Genomic DNA, 25,051 nt, shown 5'->3' with positions numbered 1-25,051 from the left:
TTCAGGATTTCCCTCAGATGAAAAGGCTGTGGTGATTACTAAGGCAGTGAAACTGATCAAATCACCTGTGCAAAATAATGGAAATCCTGAAAACCTCACCTGTTGGGGGGGCCTGAGGACTGGAATTGAGAAACACTGACTTGGGGCAACTTCAAGTCGGATCCCAGGTCGCCCCAGTGTGAACCGGCTCTTACAATCAAACCTTAAAGTGAAGGGGTTAAAAGTGCAAAAACAAAAAAGTTCCAGACTGTCAAGATAAAAGTTTAAGATTAAAGTTCTTCATAATCACACACCTTTAAAAACACTTGCAATATTAGAGTACAGCGTTTTTAATGTTACTATTTATGCATTGTAATTGTCATTGTCATTTTTGTCAAAATCAGCCTCTTCTCTTCAAAATGGGACGGGGGAATCAGTTCTGGAGGGTTTTCCTACATTATGCTGCGAAAAAAAAAAAAAAAAAGTTTCAGATTATAAAAAAAAAAATCAGTTTTCAATTTTGTTTTTCTCTAAAATGTTTTAAAATGATAAATCTACAGCTTTCGTCAAAACCTGGTGATCCTGCCATGAAGATCTTGTTTAGGCTCTTTTAGTTATAAGGCGACAATGCTTTAGTCTTCAGATTGTGTTCCTGCATTGTTACCTTGTCACAAGGTGCTGGTGATGGAGACTCCAGGTCATCATTTTAGCACACATTACATGGAATGATCCACCGTTGTCACCAAGGAAGCCCACCTTTGGAAGTGACATGCAGCCATCACCAGCATACATGTGCAGATTCTGCCTGCTCCCTTAGCTAGCTTCGCCCCAAGTACATGAGCCAAGCTGAATGGCATCTATTGTTACATTCACATGACAACGGTTCTTACTTCTTTTATAGGTCTAGAGCAGGCATGTTAAACAAATTTTGGGGGTCACATGTGGCCCTCTTGCACCTTGAGTGGTTTAAAAAAAAAAAAAAAAGCCTTGGCTGTTCACTTCATACATGAAAGTTAAAAACCTTCGGAACACTATGTAAGGAAGTTAAAAACCTTCAGTATGTAGCTCTCCCCCCCACCACCACTTACCTGATCCAGCGATATGCACAAGAGCAGCTGCTCTCCTGGGTCTCTGCCTCATTATTGGCTGAGAGACAGCCAGTGAACAGGGAGCGGGCATGATGCTCCAGGTATCTCACTACCCTCAGTGCCAAAGATGGACATCCTAGGAGACAGACGTGAGGATGGAGCGGGGGCGAGCCTCATTCTTTGGGACGGGAGTAAGCATACATGTGCAATTTGTTTCGAATTCGTTTAAGGAATTTTGACAAATCCGAATATGAGCAAAAATGGAGAGTATAGCCTCAATAAAACTTGCTATATTACTAAATCAATGTGCCATCATCCCAATTAATTGATTGAAACAGTGAGACGATGTGATTATAGATAAAAGGCTGCTTGGGGCCAATCAGCATGGGTAATCACAGGTCAAAAGGGGTATTGGCTGGGACTTGAGGCACTGATAGGAAAACCATAAAGATGATATAAAAAAATGTATTCACATAAAACAATAAACAGATAAAAACATTAGGGACAAGCCCCATGGATCAGATCGGTAATGTAAAGAAAACAAAATCATAAATATCTAATTGGTGGAGCCAGCCAGCAACCTCAACCGGTTTTGCGGTGGTACAACTTCAGGAGGGTCTATTCAAAATTCAAAAGTTGAAGTTAGAAAATTCTAAATCTGAATTTCCACATTTTTTTTTTGGCAGTGCACGTCTAGGAGCAAGCATGCACAAATGCCCTCATAGCAAGCAGCTTGCTGTAGGGGGGCACTCAAAAGAGGAGGAGCCAGGAGCACCAGCGGGGGACCCAAGAAGTGGAGGATTGGGGCTGCTCTGTGCACAAAGCGGTAATTATAACAGGTTTGTCATTAAAGGGGTGGTTCACCCTAAAAACTACTTTTTTTTATTAGACTGGCCCCCCACATTACAATACGATTAAGGCTATTATATTTTTTTTGATGCTGTACATACCTTTGTACAGCTATTCACCCGTGGCATCCGGCTTGCGAGTCCCGCGGGAGTGGGCTTTCCTTACATGTCTGATTGACATTTTGACCAAAAACGAGCTCCCCCCCGTCGCGTAAGCCGCGTCACGGTTGGCGAAAGGAGCCGAACGGCGAGTCGGTGCTATACTGCGCATGCGCATCGCCGTTCGGCTCCTTTCGCCAATCGTGACGCGGCTTACGCGACGGGGGGGGGTGGGGGAGCTCGTTTTTGGTCAAAATGTCCATTTCCTGACCCACATATACTCACCTTACCTACAGTCCCCCCACTGCTCCCTGCCATTCCACAGCCTGGAAAATACATGGAGCTTCCATGTATAATGAACATATGACCAGCTCCTTGTAACACTGCTTGGGTCCAACAGACAAACAGGCACAAGCATGGTTATGAAAGGGGGGGGGGGGGGTTGCTGTCCCCACTCCGCCTGGTTAGAGGGTTGACACGGCCAATCTCAGCATGGGCTGTAAAATAGCACAACACAGCAAGGTATGGGGCATGTTAGTGAATTGGTATGGGTTCAGTTTGAAGGAGGATTCAAACCCATCTTGAGATGCGAACACTGAGCCACACTACAGACTATGGGTGGGAGCGGGCATTTTATTGGCATCTGGAAGCCCTTTTACAATAATGAACACTCAGACAGCTGGCCCATATTCCTAACTGAATGAGTATTGGGCAAATGGTACTCCTTGTACTAAACCACACTAAAGAAAACCAGTCCTTTAAATACGAAAAAAAAAACAAAAAAAAAACACCCACACCCCACTATATATGGCATGCTATCCCTTGGTCCTGGGCCGCTCACTTGATGACGTGTGACATCAGGATGCTGCCGTCTCCCAATGATGGGCCAGTCTGCTCCTCCTTTGCTTAATAAAAGGCTCTGCCTCCTGGGATATGCAATGTGCATAACATAAGGATGCATAGTGCTCATCATTCGCCTAAGTGGAGAATATGCAGGAGGGGGGCGGGACCAAAGAAACACACACTTTGAGGGTGAAGATCAGCTTTAAGTGGAGTTCCACCCAAAAATGGGGGGCAGATAACTGTCTAATGCAGGTATTTTGCTCTCACTTCCGGGCATAGATACCCAAGCCACATCTGGTGCCTCACCCCATCTTCTGGAAAACATAGGTCCCAGAAGACAGCAGGGACCAGTCAGATCGCACAGCGAGAGTCGTGCATGCGCAGTAGGGAACCAGGCTGTGATTGCAGCAGCACCCTGAGGGAGAGATCGGCTTCGGGTGCCAACATTGCGAGCACCCTGGACAGGCAAGTGTCCATATTTTAAAAGTCAGCAGCTGCAGTATTTGTAGCTGCCGACTTTATTCACAAAACTCCGCTTTAAGACCAGTTTTTGGTTTGTACTTCGGGGTGGTCTGGTACAACAGTTTCCTGTTTTGATAACAATGAATGCTACGAAAAGGCCAAGAGGAGTTTTAACTTTTCCTCCAAAGCGACAAAGTTGGGCACACATGCCTTAAATTATAACCAAAACTAAATAAGTTTTGGTCTTTAGATAGGTGTTCTAATCAATCTGTGCTCTGTCAGTTCAGGAGATTCACCCTCCAGTTGTCCCATTTACCATCATTAAAAAAAGTGAAACAAAACTTCCAATGGGGACACTAGTTCTAGTGACCTGGGGTTCCCCAAGGAATTCCCTTGATTGCAGGGATTTCCTCTCGCTTCCTGTTTGGCTATGGGACAGGAAGTAAAGGGATATCTCCCCAATAGGACAGACAGAAAAAAAAAACCCCACCTAAAAAAAGTTGTCTATATTTCTTTAACTCCATGTAAAGGTCAAATAAAATGTTACCATGTTAAACTGGAATCATTGTACCAAAGCTGGACCCTTAGGACCTATAAAACTTGCCATTTTTTGGCGCTGATTTGAGCTGATAAATAAGGACAGAATTGGAACTGAACTAACCTGGTCCATATACAAGTCTAAACCCTTTCCTAGAGACAGTGGCGTCACTGTTGAAGATGATCTGCATGTTGTTCCCTCGGGATGTAAATGATGGTGGCAATGTCTGCCCACAAAAGACCTTCTGGTAGGCAGCAAGCATATACTGCGAGTCGTAGATCCAAAGCACATCGGTACAGACGCTCTTCATGTCACCGTCTACATCAAAATCTGTGAAGGTGATTTTAATCTGGAACAAAACAAGCAAATTTAAGATCTAAGGCATCTTGTATGGCGATACGGAACAAAAAGACAGGACATTATATATATATATATATATATATATCCCCCCCTTTACCTTCAGAAAGGACACTATGTTTAAATTTAGTAGGGAATGAGAGAGTTATGTTGCTCTCATTCTTGAGAATGTCAAGTTTGGCTGTCGCCAAATCTGGATTGTCCTGTGGGTCAGTCTGCGTTCCAGGGATGCAGTTCCATCTCTGGGCGGCAGGTGGCGCCATGGGGGGGGGTCAAGGCGGAGTCGCTTCTTCCAAGCAGCCAATTGGAGGAGTTTTCCCTCGCGGGGCATGCTGAGGAGTATTTCTGTGGCGGAGGCCGTTCTGGGTTCTTCGCGGGTTCCTGGTGCGGCACCCACCACTATGGCCTACCTGGCCTGGGGTCGTGTGCTACGCAGAGTTCCTGATTCTGGGCCCTTCTGGCCTGGAGCAACTGATGCTACCAAGGGACCCCAGTGACTTACTGGGTCCCCACTTCTACCGAGGAGATCCCAGGCTGTATGCCTTTCGGTGAGGGGAATCGGCTTGAGGAGAACCCGGAGGCAGGTGATCCAAAAGGGCTTGAACGAACCATCGGGGATCTGGTGACCGGAAACAGATGCATTTACACTGTCAACCGGTGACCCTAGCAAGATTTACTGGGAGGATTCGCTCTATCATTCAACTTAACCTTGCGCTAGGCCTGTGGCAGAGGCCTCAACATCCAATCAGAGTCAAGTCTGTGGCAGAGACTTGTTCCCCCCAGAAACCTCAAGTGACGCCCTGGCTGCCAGGCCTGTGGCAGAGATCTGTCCGGGGGCACTTCACCCACTCTGGCTGGAGTGGCGACGTACTGATACAATTACAGGAGGCAGTACTGCTTCCCTTATCCAAAGCCTGATACTGCAGAATTATTTTATTTGCATCAACCTATCCTGTCTACCTCAAGTTGATGTGTTGGTCGTGTTGGACCAGGAAAATAAAGCATTCAGAAAACTTTATCTACAGATTGGACATTCGATTACTGCTCTACTCACTACCTTCACTCCTAGACACCACATAGAGGTAACCCAACACGCTGATCCCAAATCAATCAGCGGCTCCTTCGGGGGTAGCGCTATATAATATTTTTTTGCCCATTAAAGTGGTATTAAACCCAAAACTCATCTTTAGATGTAGTGGCTGCATTTGTTTGATTCTTAAAGTGGAGTTCCGCCCAAAAAGGGAACTTCCACTTTAAGGGAAGGTGACCTCCTGACATGCCACATTGGGCATTTCTTTTTGAGGGGGGGGGGGGAGCAAAAACCCTCTTTAGAGAGTTTACACTTTCTACCTGGTCACCGCAAGGAAGGCCACCTCTCTCCCTCGGCAATCTGGAAAACGTCCCAGATGGTTGCTTGGCCAATCACGGTGTGCAGCCATTACATTACAGATTGGCAAGCTGCAACATGAGATATGTTTGCTTTTGGATCCATTACTTATAACAAAATATTGAGATTATGCTTTGGTACATAGCAAGTTAGAGGATTTAGGTAATTATCCATCATAAATAAAAATTTGTATATATTGGACATCCTTACCTTAGAGGTAGTGCTGATTGTCCATTGACAGTAGGCATTATTTGGGTAGTTCTTCGGGAAGTTGGGGGAAGCGACAATTCCCTGTTGGGTTTTTAGCGTCAGAACACCATTACAAGCTGGAAGAGAAAAACATCATTACAAGCTGGAAGAGAAAAACCATCTCATAAATGTATGCATTGAGAAGTGGGATATTTTCCAGAAACAGTCAGGTCTCCCAGTCTCAGGTGATCAGTGGAGAAAAAATAAAATAAAAATATAAAAGACAAAGCTCACAGGTAGCTGGCTGTGAGAGCTTAATCTTTTCTCTTCATCTCAGAGAACCCCCCCTCCCCTTAGGAAGAGACGCTGTACTAACTATCCAATGTTCGTACAGTCATCTTTCCTGCTTGCTATTGTGTTCTGACAGGGCGTGGCCTCCCCACCAGAACACTCCGGTCAGGAACCATTTGGTGGACCTTTGGCCAGGTCCCTGCGACAGAAGCCGGCCAAAAGGCTGAAGGTCAGCAGGTTTCTATTGAACCACTGGGGTTGCCACATCATCCCTTTAATCCAGGACACATTACACAGGCTCTGTGGCCGATTAAGGTGGCAATAAAACTCACTTGGCGAGTTATCTACATTAAATCAGCCTCAGAACCTGTGCAATTCATAGGCGTCCTGGATTAAAGGGATGATGTGGCTACCCTATGAACCATCCGATGGCGCCCAACATTTGTCCCGTGTGTACCCAGGGCTGTCTTAATGAGAGGGCACTCCTGGGCACTGTGAGTGATGGATACACAGGGGAGGCAGTCTGCTTCCTACCTACTTGATGTCTGTTTACCTGCACTGCCATCATTGTAGGGGCCCCAGAGCATAACTTTGCCCAGGGGCCCATGATGCTATCAAGACGGCCCTGTGTGTACCAAGCTTCATATTCAAACCTCAGCACAGGATAGCATGTTAAAGCGGGAGTTCACCCGAAAAAAATGTTTTAACCTTAGATTGATGCTCATTTTGTCAAGGGGAATCGGGTAGTTTTTTTAAAATCGAAGCCGTACTTACTGTTTTAGAGAGCGATCTTCGCCGCCGCTTCCGGGTATGGTCTTCGGGACTGGGCGTTCCTATTTGATTGACAGGCTTCCGACAGTCGCATACATCGCGTCACGAGTAGCCGAAAGTCGGTGCGGCTCTATACGGCGCTTGCGCACCGACGTTCGGCTACTTTCGGAAAATCGTGACGCGATGTATGTGACCGTCGGAAGCCTGTCAATCAAATAGAAACGCCCAGTCCCGCAGCCCATACCCGGAAGCGGCGGAGAAGATCGCTCTCTAAAACGGTAAGTACTGCTTCGATTTTAAAAAAACTACCCGATTCCCCTTAACAAAATGAGCATCAATCCAAGGTTAACAATTAACTTTTCGGGTGAACCTCCACTTTAAGAATATCCATACCTGTGATAAAAGATGCTCTATACTTATAATGCTGCCTTTTGGTGATCAACAGCGGCTGGAAGTTTTCCCACTGCCCCGCCACGAACACTGCAACTTTCTCCCATTGGCTTTCACATCACTCCAGATGTGCAAACCAACAGGGGGGAGCTAATGCACAAGAGACTGGATGGGTTGCATACCTGTATCAGCTAATGGGCACCAAAGAGAAGGCGTTTTAAACAGGCCAACATAATGGCAAGTATCAAACTTTAACAGATATATCAGGTTTTAATGCGATTCTGGGCCTACAGTTCACAAAATACTGTAAAGGCAATGCCATTTAGAATTGTTCTCAATTTTTGTACATCTGACCCACTTATGTAATGCGTTTGCAGTACTTAAGGGGTTGTAAAGCTAAATAGCTTCCTTTACCTTAGTGCAGTCCTCCTTCACTTACCTCATCCTTCCATTTTGCTTTTAAATGTCTTTATTTCTTCTGAGAAATCCTCACTTCCTGTTCTGTCTGTAACTCCACACAGTGATGTGAGGCTCTCCCTGGTGTGGAGAAAGACTCTTGAGGGGGCGAGCAGGCAAGTCAGGGCACTCTACTTTGCAGATAGAGAAAGGAGCTGTGTGTTAGTGGGCATCCTGACCCTCCTGCTCGCCCCCCCCCTCAAGAGGCTTTCTCCACACTAGGGAGAAAGCATTACTGTGTGGAGTTACAGACAGAAGAACAGGAAGTGAGGATTTCTCAGAAGAAATAAGGAAATTTGAAAAGCAAAAAAAAAAAAAAAAAAAGAAGAAGACTGCACTAAGGTAAAGGAAGCCATTTAGGGATTTTTTTTTTTTTACACCTTTACAACTCTTTAAAGAGTCAAATCAGGGTATAAAGAATCGGTTGCTTTCTGTTTTCCTTCTGGATAGGGAGGTGCATGTGACCACCTACACAGGATGAAAGACTCAGGCCAGAGTGGCCAATCAGGCCCAAACATTGCCATATGGGAGGAGCGGGGTTCAATGTGTAAGCTCTGACAAATCTTTCCTCCAGGTGTCAGGAGTTCAAACTCTGTGGTATGGAGCATTGGAGGAATGCAGCTAAAGCGAATATCCCTGAGAAGGGATCTTCCCAAGTGTTTGTCATTTTTCTCTGATTTAGGCAAAAATTATATAGGTAGATTCAGGTAGAGTTAGGACGGCTTATCAGTAGATAAGCCGACCCAACTCAGAATCTACGCTGACGTATGTTTAAGCGTAAGACGTATGTTTAAGCGTATTCTCAAACAGAGATACGCTTAAACATATCTAAGATACGATGGTTTGCGCCGTCCTCCCTTAGATTGCAATATTTTGGATGGCCGCTAGATGGCGCTTCCATTGCGGTCATGAACGTACGCCCGGCTGCCGCAGTCGATTTACGCCGGTTCCGTAAGGCCTTAGGAGGCCTAAAGTTATTCCACCTATTAGGTAGAACAACAATGTTAGTATGGCCGCCGTTCCCGCCGCGAGGTTTGAATTTTTAACGTCGTTTGCGTAAGTCGTCCGCGAATCAGGACTTACGTCGTTTACGTCCACGTCTAAATCAATAGGCCCGTGCGGCGTACGTAACCGCAATGCACACTGGGAAATGTAGTCACCCGGCGCATACGCAGTGTTTAAACGTCAAAAACGTGAGGTCAAGCCTCATTACCGTTAAAGACGCCCCCCAACCGATTTGAGATATGCGCCCTTACACTACGCCGCCCTAAGTAAGGAGGCAAGTACTTTGAGAATACAGTACTTGCCTCTCTTACCTCTCTTACTTAAGGCGGCGTAGTGCAACCACGCTAGGCTACGCCAACCTAGATTTGCGCGCCCCTACCTGAATCTACCCAATAGTCTTTAGGATGTATGGTCACCAAGCTTTAGCAGCAGATCAAGTAAGGAGAGAATATTGGATATAAACAATGGCTCTTATTGTATATGGAGCTGAATGTGCTGTTCCATCCTGGAAATAGCAAACATATAGCCACTAACAGCTGAATGGAACTTTTAAGAGTGTCTAAACCCAATTATAAAATAGAATTTATATAACCACTTGCTTACTGGGCACTTAACCCCCCCCACCCAGACCAATTTCAGCACTGATGCACTTTGAATGACAATTGCGCGGTCATACAATGCTGAAAATGAAATTTTTACAATTTTTACAATTTCACACAAATGGCTCTCCCTGATCAGACCAAAGTCCCGGTGTCTTCTGCCGGTGATCAGCTTTTTACACCACATTGGCCGACAGCTGATCAAGTGGTAAGGGGTTGGGACCGACCCCTTACTCAGATCCGTGATCCAGCGAGTCTCGACTTGCTGATCACAGAGAGAGCCGCGCGCACCCTGCAGGGGGCACGTAGGCCGCTCGAGCATTGGAGGTACATTGATGTCCCCCCGGCAATTCAGGTCCGCACTGTAGCCGTCATGCGGCTTTAGCGTGGATGCCAACTGGTGAATTACTCTTTAAAGTTTAAGCAATTTTGTTTTGGATAGAGCAAGAAATGTTGGACCCATTGACAGCTTATTGCCATTTGTGTTCCTGATGAGGTTTACCCCCCCCCCCCCTCACTGTTTGGGCTACTGATCAATGTCACTAAAACAAAGCGATGGCAAATTAAAATATTTTCAGAGTAAAACATACTGTACACGGCAAATAGAAAAAAAGGTTTTAACCCTTCTCAACCAAAATAAATAAAGTTTGACATACACACATAAAGACAGCCTGACAAAACCTTACTATTGGGTATGAACGCAACAGGCGCGGCAGTGGTGGTGGTTGTCTGAACATTAAAAGCTTTCAAACCAGGCACTGTTAGGGAAAAAGCAGAAGCAATGCAAACATAAATCATAAATTCAGACAAATAACTGCAGCTGAACGCCAGGCAAACCGCAAAATAGATGAAATGCAACTGTAGTTCTGTTCAATTTTTGAGGTTTACACAGCTGCCATACAGCACAGTCCCATAGCCCTGGCTGGGGGGGGGGGGATTATGGGAGACCCCATTTTCTGTGATGCAGTTAACTTTACAGATCCTACCAACACCGACTGGACAGTGAAAGGGGAAGCAGGAGACAGATAATCTTGGTCACTCTGCTCTCCTCCCTTCAACATGCGACTTGTACGGCAGCACACCCGATTGTCTCCCTCTTTGAGATCTCCTGTACAGGGACAAAGATCAACTCAGGTACTTTTTACAAGGGACGATGTCTTAACACAGAGCTACACGTGCCTGGGGTTCAGCTGTAAAGAGAACTATGAACCTGGTGCTTTGCCAGTATGCATGTTATGTTACGTTACAATCTACAAGTATACACCAATCAACCATAAAATATTCACTTTACCCATTGGTGGTGATAAACACAGTTTAAGGGCCAGATTCACAAAGAGATACGACGGTGTATCTACAGATACACCATCGTATCTCTGACTTACACTGGTCCTATCTATGCGCCTGATTCATAGAATCAGTTACGCATAGATAGGGCTTAGATCCGACAGTGTTACAATGTGTTACACTGTCGGATCTTATTTTCGATTTAAAAATGGCGCCGGGGGCGTTCCCGCTGATTTACCTTGAATATGTAAATCAGCGAGATAAGCAAATTCACGAATGGACGCGACGCAGTCTTATGACGTTTCCGTAGCGGCTTTCCCGTCGTATACTTACCCCTGCTTTTATCAGGCGCAGCCAATGTTAAGTATAGCCGGCGTTCCCGCGTCGAATTTGAATTTTCTAACGTTGTTTGCGTACGCCGATTCACAAACACGCGCGTCGCAAGTCACGCTCACGTCGAAACCACTGACGTCCTAGTGACGTCAGTGGGAGCAATGCACGCCGGGAAATTCCCCGGACGGCGCATGCGCATTTAAATCGGCGCGGGAACGTGCCTGATTTAAATAGTACACTCCCCCTAGCCGCGGAATTTGAATTCCGCCAGGGGATTTAGGATCCGCCGCCGCAAGTTTGGAGGTAAGTGGTTTGTGAATTAGCCACTTGCCTCTCAAACTTGCGGGAGCGGATCTTAAATCACGTAGATCGAGCGGATCTATAGATCCGCTGATCTACGTGAATCTGGCCCTAAATCTTTACAATGGTACATGAAAATGAGTGGGATATATTAGGCAGCAAGTGAATTGGTTTTCCTGAAGTAGATTTGTTGGGGGGGGGGGGTGAGTGCACTAAAGGGATTTACCGTATATACTCGAGTATAAGCCAAAGCACCCAATTTTACCACACAAAAAAAACCTGGAAAACTTGACTCACGTATAAGCCTAGGGTGTCCATCTGCATGCCCCACTGTGTCCATGACTGACGTTTAACATGGAGTCTATGGAAGGGGTGCCCGGCTTTAAAAAAGTGCTCCCCGGCTGTAGGTTCCCTGGACAAACTTTGCACACTTGTAGATGAAGAGTGGGGCTACATGTGTTCCAAGTTTGGGGTCCAGGGGGGGTGGGATCTACGGCCAGCACCGGGTCCCCAAAGTCCAGGAGATCAGGTGCAAAAAGGTGACTCGAGTATAAGCCAAGGGGGGCATTTTCAGCACAAAAAAAAAAAAAGTGTGCTGAAAAACTTGGCTTATATGCGAGTATATACGGTAAGTGACTTTGCCAAGGGCCAAGTTATAATAGCTAGATGTCTGGGGCAGACAAATCCAAAACTGCAGCTCTTGGGGAATGTTCCAAGTCTGCAGTGGTCAGCACTGCCCAAAAGTGATCCCAGGAAGATAAATTGGATAAAGTGACAGGATCATCGAAATATGTGGGGAGCGAAGGCTTGCCCTAGTGGTCTGAGCCAATAGAAGAGCTACTGTAGCTCAGATAGCTAAAAAAAAAGTTAATGCTGGTCCAGGTAGAAATGCGTCAGAACACATGGTCGCATTGCAGTTTGTTGTGCACGGGGCTACATAGACAGACTGGTCAGGGTGCCCATGCTGACCCATGTCCACAGCCAAAAGCCTACAATGGGCATGCAAGCATCAGAGCAATGGAAGAAAGGTGGCCTGATCTGAAGAATTCTAGAATGGTTTGAGGAACCCAACAATAAGTTTTAACTTGGCCTCCAATTCTCTAGATCTCAATCCATTCAAGCATCTGTGGGGTGTGCTGGAAAGCACAACTCCAATCCTGGAGGCTCCACCTCACAACTTATAGGATTTACTACTGATGACTTGGTGCCAGATACAGTACCACCACATACCTTCAAAGGTCTGGTGGAGACCATAGTTCAATGGGTTATTGTGGGTGATCATAGCCTATGATCTGCATCTTCCTGGAATACCATCTGACAAATGTTGCTAGGGTCAAAATGCTAGGCGCAAAGTCAGGGGCAGACTGACCATTGAGTCACTCAGGCACTGACCGAGGGCCCCATGCCACTAGGGCCCCCCCATCAGGGTTGCCAGGCTCAGTAAAACCAGTATGTAAAAATCTATTTTTTTTACATCTGTCCCTGATATGTCCGAAACCGACATGCTTTTGATGTGAAAATCCCGAGATTTTAGCTGCCCCGCCTCTGCACTGCCTCCTGGCGTGGTGGCCATCTGTAAGCCCAGGGGCCCCATAATCTTCTATTGCCCGGGGGCCCCATGAGTTGTCAGTCCGCCCCTGCGCAAAGTACAGAACCACATTGCAGCTAATCAGAATTACCCTAAAGTAGTCAGGCTAGTGCAAGGTGGTTTGTGGTTAGTGTTACTGAACTTCCCCCTTTGATCAACAGTTATAGAAAAGGCATCCATTTAGTATAGTTTAGCAAAAACTTACAGCAGTTGTAGAGGGTATTGATTTTTAGGAAATCCAAATTGCTCATGCCAAACCTCTGTCCAAAACTGACAGTGTTGTCAGGAATGGCTTCCAGTGTAGGGTTGCCATTTTTGGAGAAGGAATATCTGTAGGGAGAAAACCAAAAATGAGTCACTTAAAGTGATTATAAATGCTCCAACATTTTTTTTCTCCTAAAATAAACACATTATACTTACCTTCTCAGTGCAATGTTTTGCACATAGCAGCCCCAATCCTCCTCTTCTGGGGTCTGACGCCAGCACTCCTGGCTCCTCTTCTCGGTGTGCAACCATAAGAAGCCGCTTCCAATTGCGGCATACCCATGGGCTCAATGCTGAGCCACTCTGGTTGTCTATAGACTTGGATCCCCTCTGCTCACGGGAGTTGACTTCACAAACACTTTAAATTTGAATTATCAAGCCTTAGCCAGTCATCTGGTTAAGATGTTTACACAATAGTAACAATGCATTAAAACAAGCCCATAGTGACCTCTCTAGCTGCAGGTCCCGGAACCAATTCAGAGTCCAAAAACTGCTGATCAAAGCATTTTTTTTTTTTATTTATTTTTTTTAACAGACATTCAGCGCAATGGGCATCCAATTTTTTATTGCAACAATTCAAAGTGTAAAAGCATTTAAAATCAGCCAACAATTGTTTTTTTGTGAACAAGCAATGCCTCAAGAGCAAGTTCAGGCAAAACAGCCATTGACTAATCGATTTTTTTTATTTTGCCGAATAGTCCCATAAAGAACATTGGAAGCTGAAGTGATGGAATTTCAATTCAGAGCTCCCCTCTACCAATCCAAGCCCTAAAGAGTCCTTCACCTAAAACCAACCAAGGCCACTTTGTTCAATACATCCCACATAGCCACCACCCTAGCCTCCTAGCTTTAGCCTTGGTTCACACCGATTCAGACTTTTCTATATTTTAGGTTAAGTGGCACAGTTTCAAAGTTGCAGGTCGGAAAGACTTTAGGTGGGACTTGGTTGACCTCATGCACAGATGTCTATGCAAGTTGCACCAGAAAAACAGCAAAAGTAGTACAGGAACTACTTTTTACAAATCGGCGCGGCACTGAAAAGTCGGCGTCGCACCAATTTGAACAGTTCCATTGCTGACAATAGGGTGCGACTTGTCATGCGATTTGGACCCGTCAAATCACACCTGGGGCTCAGTCCTCGTAACCCCAATTACACCATACCATAGACCAGTGTTTTTCAACTCCAGTCCTCAAGGCACACCAACAGGTCATGTTTTCAGGCTTTCCATTATTTTGAACAGGTGATTTGATCAGTTTCACTGCCTTAGTAATCACCACAGTCGTTTCATCTAAAGGAAATCCTGAAAACATGACCTGTTGGTGTGCCTTGAGGACTAGAGTTGAAAAACACTGCCATAGACAAACACCCTAGACACAGACATTTTTTCCCTTCCATCTTTTTCCTTTGTCTTAGTTGGCCCTGTATTTTACTATGGGATAGTGCCAAAAATAATTTGCACAATCTGCAACCATTACCTTCATTTTGGCATGGCACGCTATATGTACCGCTGCCAACCCTGCCCCCTTTACCCCTATTCCCTCATTCTCAGGCCCACCAATTTTTTTAAAAAAGTGTCCGTTAGTTGTGATTACGAAGAACATTTTTCTGCTTTACACAGAACTAAGCACTCTGTAAAATACAATTTATGAATGGGAATGCCACAGTATGCAGTAAAACTGCAACGTATGGAGAGTTATCTGCCGTTTATCCCAAACGAGATCCTAAGTTTCCAAAGGTGCTGAACGGCAGTAGACTAATAGATAGGGATGCCGCTTACAAATAAAAACGGTTCTATTGAGTAGCCCCCCCAAAATCCAGTTGGGTGTCTGGATAGGATGCAATCTTCCCTATGGAGATCAGGGCCGTCTTTAATGTTGGTTTGGACCCTGGGCAAAATTTCTCTTGGCGCCGCCCCCCCATATCAGTTTACTGTATCAGATCAGGCAGTGATTGCAAGGTTACAGTGTGTCATTACCACCGACTGGTTGCTAGAGGTTACAGCACATCTCTTCACTGCAGAGGGGCATGATCAGGGATGGACTGGGACAGAAATTTGGCCCTGGACTTCATCCAGACTGGTCCACTTTGACAGGTCTCTCCCATGGCGGCCGGACAAGCCCCCTCTCCCCTTCACTGGCCACTAGCCGTTCTACTTTATTAGAGTAGAACGGCTGGTACTGGTACTCTTATATGCAGTACCAGTGGGGAAGCTAGACATTATTTCACCCGAATCAGTTCGGTGCCCTCCTTATGGGACAAGATTAGGCAGAAGTGAGAAACTCCCAGGCCATAGCTGTTGAGTCAGCTGTCTGTCCCCTCCCCCATGCTCCTCTGTCATCCCCCCATGCTCCTCTGTCGCCCCCCTGCTTCTTTATTACCCCCAGGTGAGCGCTGCGGGGAGGGAGAGACAGGAGTGGAGGGGGGCAGCAGTCCACTGTCACTGAAGCTGGCCCACTGAGCCATCAGCCCACCGGGAAACTCCCTGTGGTCCCAATGGCCAGTCCATCCCTGGGCACGATACAGTGATACCTCGGTTCACGAACTTAATTCGTGAACTGACTCTGGTCGCGAACCGAATTGGTCGTGAACCGAGGCACATTTTCCCTTAGGGTTCAATGTAAATCCAGTTAATCCGTGCTGACCTTTTTTTGGGGGTTTTTGAAGCACAAAAATATGAAACAAATTACAATACACATTAGTACAGTATAGTAATGTATAAAGAGAGGACACTAACCTTGCTTGAGATGACTTCTGGCATGGAGGAAGGCAGGTGGGAGGCAGTTATTGTTTGGAGGGAGAGTCCCCCTCCATAAGGACATCAGGGGGATCTCCTTCAGTGAACTGTACAATACAGCAAGGACAGTACTGTAGTACAGTACAGTACTGTATGTGCTAAAAAGCACACCAAAAATCAAAAAATCACTCAAAATGTTTGCAGAGTACTCACAGTACTTCTTTCTGTGTGTCTTCTTCTCTCCACGGTCTTCCTACAGAAAGTCACGACCATGTGACAGCCGGGAAATAGCATTAAAATGGCCGCGGCTCCTGTTCGTGAACCGAGGCGGAGTTCGTGAACCGGAGCATATTTTTATGAACTTTCCTGTTCGTGAACCGAGTTGTTCGTGAACAGAAGCGTTCGTGAACCGAGGTATCACTGTATACATATGAATGCCGCCGACCTGACCCATTTACATATGAATCCCACTGCCATTTACATATAAATGTGCACGTTATTTACAGGTAAACACGGGGTCTGCAAGCGAGTCATCTGTACACAATAGGGCAGAGCTGGGCAACATTAGTCGCAGCACTTCACACTGAGATATCAGGACACAGCCCAGGACTAAAACTAAGGGAATTTAAACTGGGATAGTTGTCAAGTATCAGTCAGCCACTTTGGGGCCCCACATCAATGACAGGGCCCACGGCAGCTTCCACTTTTGCCCTGCCGGAGATACAAACAGTAATGCCATTTCAGTAATGAGGGGTTAGACCCGGTGTCTGGTTAATGCTGCCTGCATCTTCCTGGCCTTTTAACAGCTACTCTCATTTCTTCTCTTGCAGTCATGAGAACAAGAAGTACAAGCCTACCAACAGGGTCACAGACAGACAGGAAACTTAAGGGAAGAAACCAAAAAAGCCACCTAGACACTTGCGTCTCATCAGGAGCTCTCTGAAAGGTAGATAAACCATTTTTAGTAAAACCGAAACAAACTCACCTAGCGTAATGCATGATGGAGCCATAATCGTATTTGGTTAGATCAACATTGAGGGTATCAGTCTCTGTATAAGTATAAGTGTAGTCTAAAAAAAAAATCACACCAGTGACAAAACACAAACAATGAAGGAGTAGTTATTACAATCATTTTCCTATGGACCCAGCTTTTAGTTCTAGCACTGTCCCTTCAGATGACAATCTATACAAAAAAAAAAAAAATCAGGCCTCCAATGCATTGTGTGGTTTGATCCCCTTCCAGACAGAAGCCTGGACTCTGCTTACCACCCAAGGACATCCCCAATTAAAAGTTTTAGTTGTGTTTTTTTGCTCTGGCATTCCAGAGAGGATGAGAAAAATTTAAAACAAAGATCATATGATCAGTCAATCAGAACTGTTGCCGTATGGGTTTATGTGAAATCTCCATTAAAAGCTGTAAAATATTGTAATTATATTTCATTTAGCTTGTATCTATGGAAGGCATGCAATAGAGTCACAGAAGTGCCTGGTAGAACAGACATTTTGGTGCCTAGGCTTGTATATGTATATATGCGCACACACACACACAAAGGTTTTTTACATTAATGTTTTAAAGGAATATATAAGAAGGTATTCATAACAAACTTGAAGGAGAATCCCTCTCAATGCAAAAATACCAAACAGCGCTGGTGTTAGATGTCCGGTGACTAACAGCACCATATAGTACAACTAGACAGAATCAGTCCCAGGTGATTTGAAAAAAATGCCAACATAAATCCGTCTCATAAGGGAATCACTTCTTATAGGATCAACCTCCTCTGCCGCCAGATCCAGCAGTGTCTTCTCTCCACGTCCTTCCAAAAGTTCCATTTGGAAGGACGTGGAGAGAAGACACTGCTGGATCTGGCGGCAGAGGAGGTCGATCCTATAAGAAGTGATTCCCTTATGAGACGGATATGCCAGCAGTCTTCATAGCTTTATCTTCGATCACTGTGAAAGGTTTGCTTTGGTTTTATCTCTGGTGAGTTTGAACCCCTGCGGGGTCCGTTTTTTTTTCAACACGTGGTGGATTGCGAGTGCGGTGGATGGTGCACGATCTCTATCACCATTATTGGACATTTTATTTATGTTGGAATTTTTTTCAAATCACCTGGGACTGATTATCTGTCTAGTTGTACTATATGGTGCTTTTAGTCACCTGACATCTAACACCAGCGCTGTTTGGTATGTTTGCATTAAGAGGGATTCTCCTTCAAGTTTATGTTATGAATACCTTTTTATATATTCCTTTATTTTTAAACGGTTGCTTTTCTGTGTTTCCTCCACATTCATTTTTAGAGGAAACATTTCTGATCTTGTGTTTTTTGAAAAGTGGGAGTCCACTAGGTGTCGAGCTGTGTATTTTAGGCCTATAAGAATACACATTTTTACTATTTTAAAGGAATATACTTGGTATTCCTCCATGTAATTTTACTATAACCCAATATTCTGTGTATTAGATTACCAACTATACTCCAATAAATATTATGTCAATGTTTTCACTCCTGGTCAAAAGAACCAATTTAACCCACATTCATATCTGAGATATTAAATCTTATTATTCAGGTTAACAGAACACAAAGTTGACCCCTTGCCACAGCTGAGCTAGCACGTGGTAATATGATCTTTCATTAAGATATCTAGTGGCACTGATACTGCCAGCAAGTTAGTAAAAGTTTTGTTTGGTTGCAAGTACAAATTTCAAGAGTTTCCCTCAAAAAAGGCCATCTGTGTTGATCATACTGATCCAATAGCTTTAGTACTCAGTGTCTCAGCTGAAAACCCATGCGCAAAACATACAGTATGTTAAATGTGGGGGAGGGAGAGACGAGAGAGATAGACACATTTTCCTCTAACACGTGTCATGCGATATGTCAAAACTCTCCTTCTCCAGGCATTGTTCCCAAAATACAGACATAGGTTTCCTTCATTATACAATGTTTATTCTTCCAAAGATATGACAGCAAGACAGTTAATGCTTACATTGTTACAGCTGGTAAAACATCATGGCAGGGTGGCAATACAGAAAGTTACAGAAGGAGAAAATGTATGGTACATCTTCTCTGCTGGATAGAGTCCCTTCCAGCAGGTTGGGTTGTTCCAACCTCCATCTTCTCTGTAGGGTCGTGACCCTAAGGCTTCCTCCTAACTACACAACCCACATGTGTTTTTATACTGGTTTAAAAGCTAAACTAAGCACAATTTGACTAGCTTCCAAAGAAGGTTGGTGATAAATGTAACAACCTCTTGACGTAGGTCTTCAAGAATAGATGAAGCCTAAGACAGGTGGCATTTCACTGACCTCAGCAAAGCTTCAAACTACCATGTCTTAAACATTGATTCAGAAACATTTATCACATAAAATATTAATACATTTAAAATCTGACAGTACCTTCCACGATGTTATCCACCAGGACATGCAAAAAGTTGTCTCTGTCCGTCCTCACATGTTCGTGGTGAAGACCCAGGGCATGTAGGGATTCATGGATGGCAATTCCCTTCACTATACATCCAGAAGTATCCAAAGAGATGGTCTGTAAACCTCCAATTCGTCCCATCATAGACCAGCATCTGAAAAGAGACTGCAGCTCTAGTCTGAAACTTAGAGGATGGCAGTGAGCTGGAATGCAATTGCTATGTAAATTATTAGGCTCCGCTCAGAGGCATTGTGTTAAGGCCCCTTGTCTGCAAACATGAAGTGTGCCAACACAAACAAGTGTGTACTTTTCTCATTGTGCTGAATGAATGTTGGGAATAACTTAGAGATGTAACCCAACAGAGTCTGAGTTGACTTGCATAGTATAGAATAGGGATGAGCTTCAAGTTAGAGTCGAACTCATGTTCGACTCGAACATTGCCTGTTCAGCGAACAATTTGAGGTGTTCACAGCAAATTTGAAAAGCTGGAGGAACACCCTGAAAAAGTCTATAGGAGAAATCTAAAGTGCCAATTTTAAAGGCCAACATGCAAGTTATTGTCTTAAAAGTGTTTGGGGGACCCGGGTCCTGCCCCAGGGGACATGTTTCAGGAGCAGGGAATTTAAAAATTGCTTAAAGTGAAACGATAAAAGTGAAATATTCCTTTCGTACCTGGGGGGTGTATAGTATGCCTGAAGTAGCGCTTGTTTCCCGTGCTTAGAACTGTCTCTGCACAAAATGTTATTTCTGAAGGAAAAAGTCATTTAAAAAAAAATCACTATAATCACTAGAATGAATTGTTGGCTCCCAGCAATTCAGAGAAAAGTTATTCATAAAGAGATCTTCTCATCGCTGGACCCCGATGGAGAGAAACTCCCCAAATTAAAAAACAAAAAAAAAAAAACACGTTTCAGCTGATCCCTAGTATAGAACAGTGGTCTCCAAACTAGCCTGGGGCCAAATGTCACTCTTTGCTTTTAACTGGCTCTTGGGGCAAGATTTCATCCTTTGACACCAACAATAAAAGGATCATCTCACTGACAAAAAATAAAGCATCGTTTACTCCCACTGCTGCCAGGATATTTTTTACTTCAAATTACCATATTCCAGCCCCCCTAAAGTCTGAAGGACAGTAAATTGGTAGTTTAAAAAAATTTGATGACCCCTGGTAAGGAATGAGGCCGTGTTGAACAGCACAGCATCTGTGGAGATTTATTGGAGGGGCCAAGGAGGACCAACATTACACATTGGGGCACATGTTAGGTCATTAATAAGTGGTACTCAATTCTGACCCCCAAATGCTACATCACGGAGTACGGACCCTTAAACATTTACTACTGACCTCTGAGTCACTAACTGATGACCCCTAAACTTAGCATCACTTACTACTGATCTCTGAGTCACCCAATACAGATCCAGTGGCGACAGACTTCAGAAGTTAGTAGCAAGTAACCCTCTGTCTCGCAATGCAGACTAACAGCCCTCCCCTGCACAGCCTGCCACCATTCTCCCTCTCCCTGGATGCATTTGTTACTTTCTGCAGCTTTGGCCCTTTCTCCTCTCCCCGAGTTCAGTAGGCGGGGGCCACAAGTAGGCAGCCAATAACAGTCCCCTCCCCAATGTGCAGCCAAGACATAGGAGGAACTGAATGGAATTTCCCCCACACACTGGTTCAGATCCCTCTTAGGGCCCCTGTGCACTGCACACATGGAGGAGACACCCTTTACCTCCCTCCCAGAGGCTGAACAAAACAGCAGAGAAGCTAATAGAACTGGACAGGGCAGATATGGCCTTTTGCTTGCTTTTATCCTGCCCTTAAGGTGCCATTTTATTCAACAACTCCTCCCAATGATGTGGCGCAACGCCTCCCTAAAGTCTGAAGGACAGTAAACTGGCCCTTTGCTTAGAAAGTTTGAAGACCCCTGTAATAGAACATGCGTTTATCTAGAGTGGAAAACTGCAAATAATATGTCGATTTGCTCTGCACAGGCATATTTGGACACATGCCATTCATACATACCCAACCTGAGGCTGATAGCTAAGGTAATCGGTCTCGGATGTCTGCTTGATAAATCGGATGCAGGTGAGGCTTGCAATTTCTGCCAATGCGTTCTGTATTACTTGTGATTCATAGACACCTGTAGAAGATGCAAGCGAGTATATAGCTAAACAAATTTAGTATTTCTCAGTGTACATAGCTTCATGTATTTTGCAGCTCTGCAATTGAAGGACTTTTTGGGTTCACTTTGGACTGGTCCGCCATAAGCCTTCAGATATCCCACCAACTGGATCAGCGTTAAAGTGGTTGTATAGTCAATTTTTTTACTTTTACCTACAGGTAAGCCTACTGTAGGTAAGAAGAATAGCTCCTAAACGTGTATGGTTCAGGAGATATTCCCCTCGCAATGCGCTACCGACTTCAGCGGCACATCAGGGATTCTTGGCTGAAAGCCTGGCAAACACTGGCTCTTGCCGGAAAGAAGAAGTCTCCCGCACGCATGCGCGGGAGTGATGACATTGCAGCTCCAGCCACTCACCGCGCTGGAGCTGCGATACCCGGAAGACACGCAGAGGCAAAATGTCATCTCCCTCAGCGTGGACTGGCTGAGATACCGACGCCTCGTTCTAAGGTAAGCATTTCATACTAGCTCATTATACCTTCCAGGTAAAATAAATAAAACGGGTATACAACCTCTGACATATTGGCATGTCTACACACTCCATGGGGCAGCCTCCCAACATGTTAACCATCAACCCCAATGTGTGCACTTGTTGGGGAGGGCTACCCCCAAACACAAACGTATGATGAGTGTTGGCCAAAGCTGTTCCCATGAGTGGAGTATTTAGAAGGGCTGCAGTGATTGCAAGTTTTCCATTACAAAGCCCAGAAATTGATGCCATAGTTAACCACAGTGTAAAAAAAATAAAAATAAAGTAAGTTCCCTCTTCCATATCTTGCACTAGAGAACACACACGGGAAATTTACTTATACTGTTATGTAGCATACATTGTGGGTTCTACGGTACTTACTGTAGTCGCTGGATATAACATATGGAATATAAACGTTTCCGTCTCCGGATTTTGCCCACAGGCAGGTCTCCTTGGGGCATCCATTAGCAATCCTTCTTGTGCTGGAAGCGATGTCCAAATCCCCAACGACATATTCCCCAAACATTATGAATCCTAAAAGATTAAATAGCCAGTGTTTGGTTAAATGAAACAGGATTGTGTCATCTCATCCCAAGTGCTGTCACGAAAATACATACAATCTCACAAAAGTGAGTACACCCCTCAGATTTTTGTAAATATTTTCTTCTATCTTTTCATGTGACAACACTGAATAAATTACACTTTGCTACAATGTTGTGTAGTGAGTGTATAGCAGTGTAAATTTGCTGCCCCCTCAAAACACACAGCCATTAATGTCTAAACAGCTGGAAACAAAATTGAGTACACCCCTGAGTGAAAATTTCCAAAATAAATATTTTGTGTGGCCGCCATTATTTTCCAGCACTGCCTTAAAGGGGTTGTAAAGGTAAAAATGTGTTTTCACCCAAATAGCTTCCTTTACCTTAGTGCAGTCCTCCTTCACTTACCTCATCCTTCCATTTTGCTTTTAAAATGTCCTTATTTCTTCTGAGAAATCCTCACTTCCTGTTCTTCTGTCTGTAACTCCACACAGTAATGTGAGGCTTTCTCCCTGGTGTGGAGTGTCGTACTCACCCCTTCCCTTGGGCTACAGGAGAGTCAGGACGCCAACCACCACACAACTCCCTTTCTCCATCTGCAATGTAGAGTGTCCTGACCCTCCTGCTCACCCCCTCAAGGGAGGGGACGAGCACGACACTCCACACCAGGGAGAAAGCCTTGCATTACTGTGTGGAGTTACAGACAGAAGAACAGGAAGTGAGGATTTCTCAGAAGAAATAAGGACATTTAAAAGCAAAATGGAAGGATGAGGTGAGTGAAGGAGGACTGCACTAAGGTAAAGGAAGACATTAAGGGATTTTTTTTTCTTACCTTTACAACCCCTTTAACCCCCTTGGGCATGGAGCTCACCAGAGCTTCACAGGTTGCCACTGGATTCCTCTTCCACTCCTCCATGAAGACACCACGGAGCTGGTGGATGTTAGAGACCTTGTGCTCCCCCACCTTCTGTTTGAGGATTTCCCACAGATAATCAATAGGGGTTAGGTCTGGAGACATGCTTGGCCAATCCATCACCTTTACCTTCTTTAGCAAGGCAGTGGTCATCTTGGAGGTGTGTTTGGGGTCGTTATTTTGGAATACTACCCTGCGGTCCAGTCTCTGAAGGGAAGGGAGGGGATCATGCTCTGCTTCAGTATGTCACAGTACATGTTGGCATTCATGGTTCCCTCAATGAATTGTATCTCCCCAGTTTCGGCAGCACTCATGCAGCCCCAGACTATGACACACACACGCGCGCGCGCCTTTGTACTCCTCACCTGGTTGCCGCAACACGCTTGACACCATCTGAACCAAATACGTTTCTTGGTCTCAAACCACAGTTCTAGTAATCCATGTCCTTAGGTCTTCACATGAAGATATAAAATATTTACAAAAATGTGAGGGTGTACTCACTTGAGAGATACAGTACAGCCTACTAAAGGGCCTTTAGAGTAAAAAAAAAAAAAAAAATATTTATAAAAATTTCATAAAAACTATCCCCTATTTTGTAAACGCTATAACTTTTGGACCATACCAATAAATAAACGCTTATTGCGATTTTTTTTACCAAAAATATGTACAAGAATACGTATCGGCCTAAACCGAGGAAAAAAATGTTTATACATATTTGGGGATATTTATTATAGCAAGAAGTAAAAAAAAAAATATTGATTTTTTTTTTTAAATTGTCTCTATTTTTGATTATAGCACAAAAAATAACCGCAGAGATGATCAAATAGCACCAAAAGAAAGCTCCATTTGTAAAAATAAAAAAAGCCACCGACTGTATCACTCTGCCCCCCTGGCACACCGCATCATTGGTTGCGATTGACAACAGCGCGAGCCAATGGCTGCGCTGTTTCAATCAACCAATGAATGAGCCTTCAAAGATGCCAGCGCGTTTACGGCACAGGACTTTCGAGGGGGTCAGGCAAATCAAATAAACGGGGGGGGGGGGGCTGGGGAGGCTGGAATTGTCAGACGTTTTCACCTTAATGCATTAGGTGGAAAAAAAAAAAAAAAAAAACTTTTACAACCACTTTAATGGATCAGAATATTTAGCACAACATCTTACCATTATTGACTTCCTCAATCAGATCAGTCACGGTTTGATTGGCTGTTGGGTCACATGTAAAGAGGAGAAATACAGTGTAAGGCTTACATATGCATATACATACACACATAAAATATAAACCACAAACTACCAACGGGTTACCCTGTGAGATATCTGTTGAGGTGGAGTATAGACTGGTCTTTCTTCAACTAGTTTCATGGTGTGGAACCGCTTCCTCAGGAGGAGGCGGTTGCACTCTGCAAAACTAACCCGTTGGTAGTTGACATTTTATTATCTTTCGTTATATATATATATAATTTTTTTTTTTATCAAATATGGTGTGTATCAGTACCGAGATCGTCCATTATAACCCCTCGGGGGTGGGCATGTGTATGGTCAGCCTCAGCAACTTCCCCTATATTCCCATCCTTTTTTGCTTCCCTATATCAATTTGGATGATGGTACTTTACTATGCTTGATTATATTATACTAGAAGGATTGAATTTTATTCACTCTTAAGAGGCCATTAAGGGGGGGGGGGGGATATGATCAAAAATGTACAACTATACAAGGGGTCCATATAGTGA

The 25,051-nt window shown here is 44.5% G+C and overlaps 1 protein-coding gene across 1 annotated transcript; it reads right to left on the bottom strand.

The window, feature by feature from the left end:
* Positions 1 to 245: 245 nt before the first annotated feature.
* LOC120943163 (low choriolytic enzyme-like) lies at positions 246 to 24,609 on the bottom strand. Its single transcript, XM_040356300.1, has 10 exons — positions 24,486 to 24,609; positions 22,253 to 22,405; positions 21,243 to 21,360; positions 19,198 to 19,376; positions 16,792 to 16,876; positions 13,013 to 13,137; positions 9,989 to 10,060; positions 5,812 to 5,927; positions 3,981 to 4,206; positions 246 to 441 (listed from the first exon to the last, which is right to left on the bottom strand). The coding sequence occupies exons 1-10, from the start codon at positions 24,592 to 24,594 to the stop codon at positions 437 to 439; spliced, it is 1,188 nt and encodes a 395-aa protein (XP_040212234.1). The 5' UTR covers positions 24,595 to 24,609; the 3' UTR covers positions 246 to 436.
* Between the last annotated feature and the right edge of the window lie 442 nt (positions 24,610 to 25,051).

This window comes from Rana temporaria, chromosome 6 (genome assembly GCF_905171775.1).
Source record: "Rana temporaria chromosome 6, aRanTem1.1, whole genome shotgun sequence".
NCBI classification, from domain to species: Eukaryota; Metazoa; Chordata; class Amphibia; order Anura; family Ranidae; genus Rana; species Rana temporaria.
The sequence above is the reverse complement of the archived record's forward strand: the minus strand, read 5'-3'. Positions and strand labels throughout refer to the sequence as shown.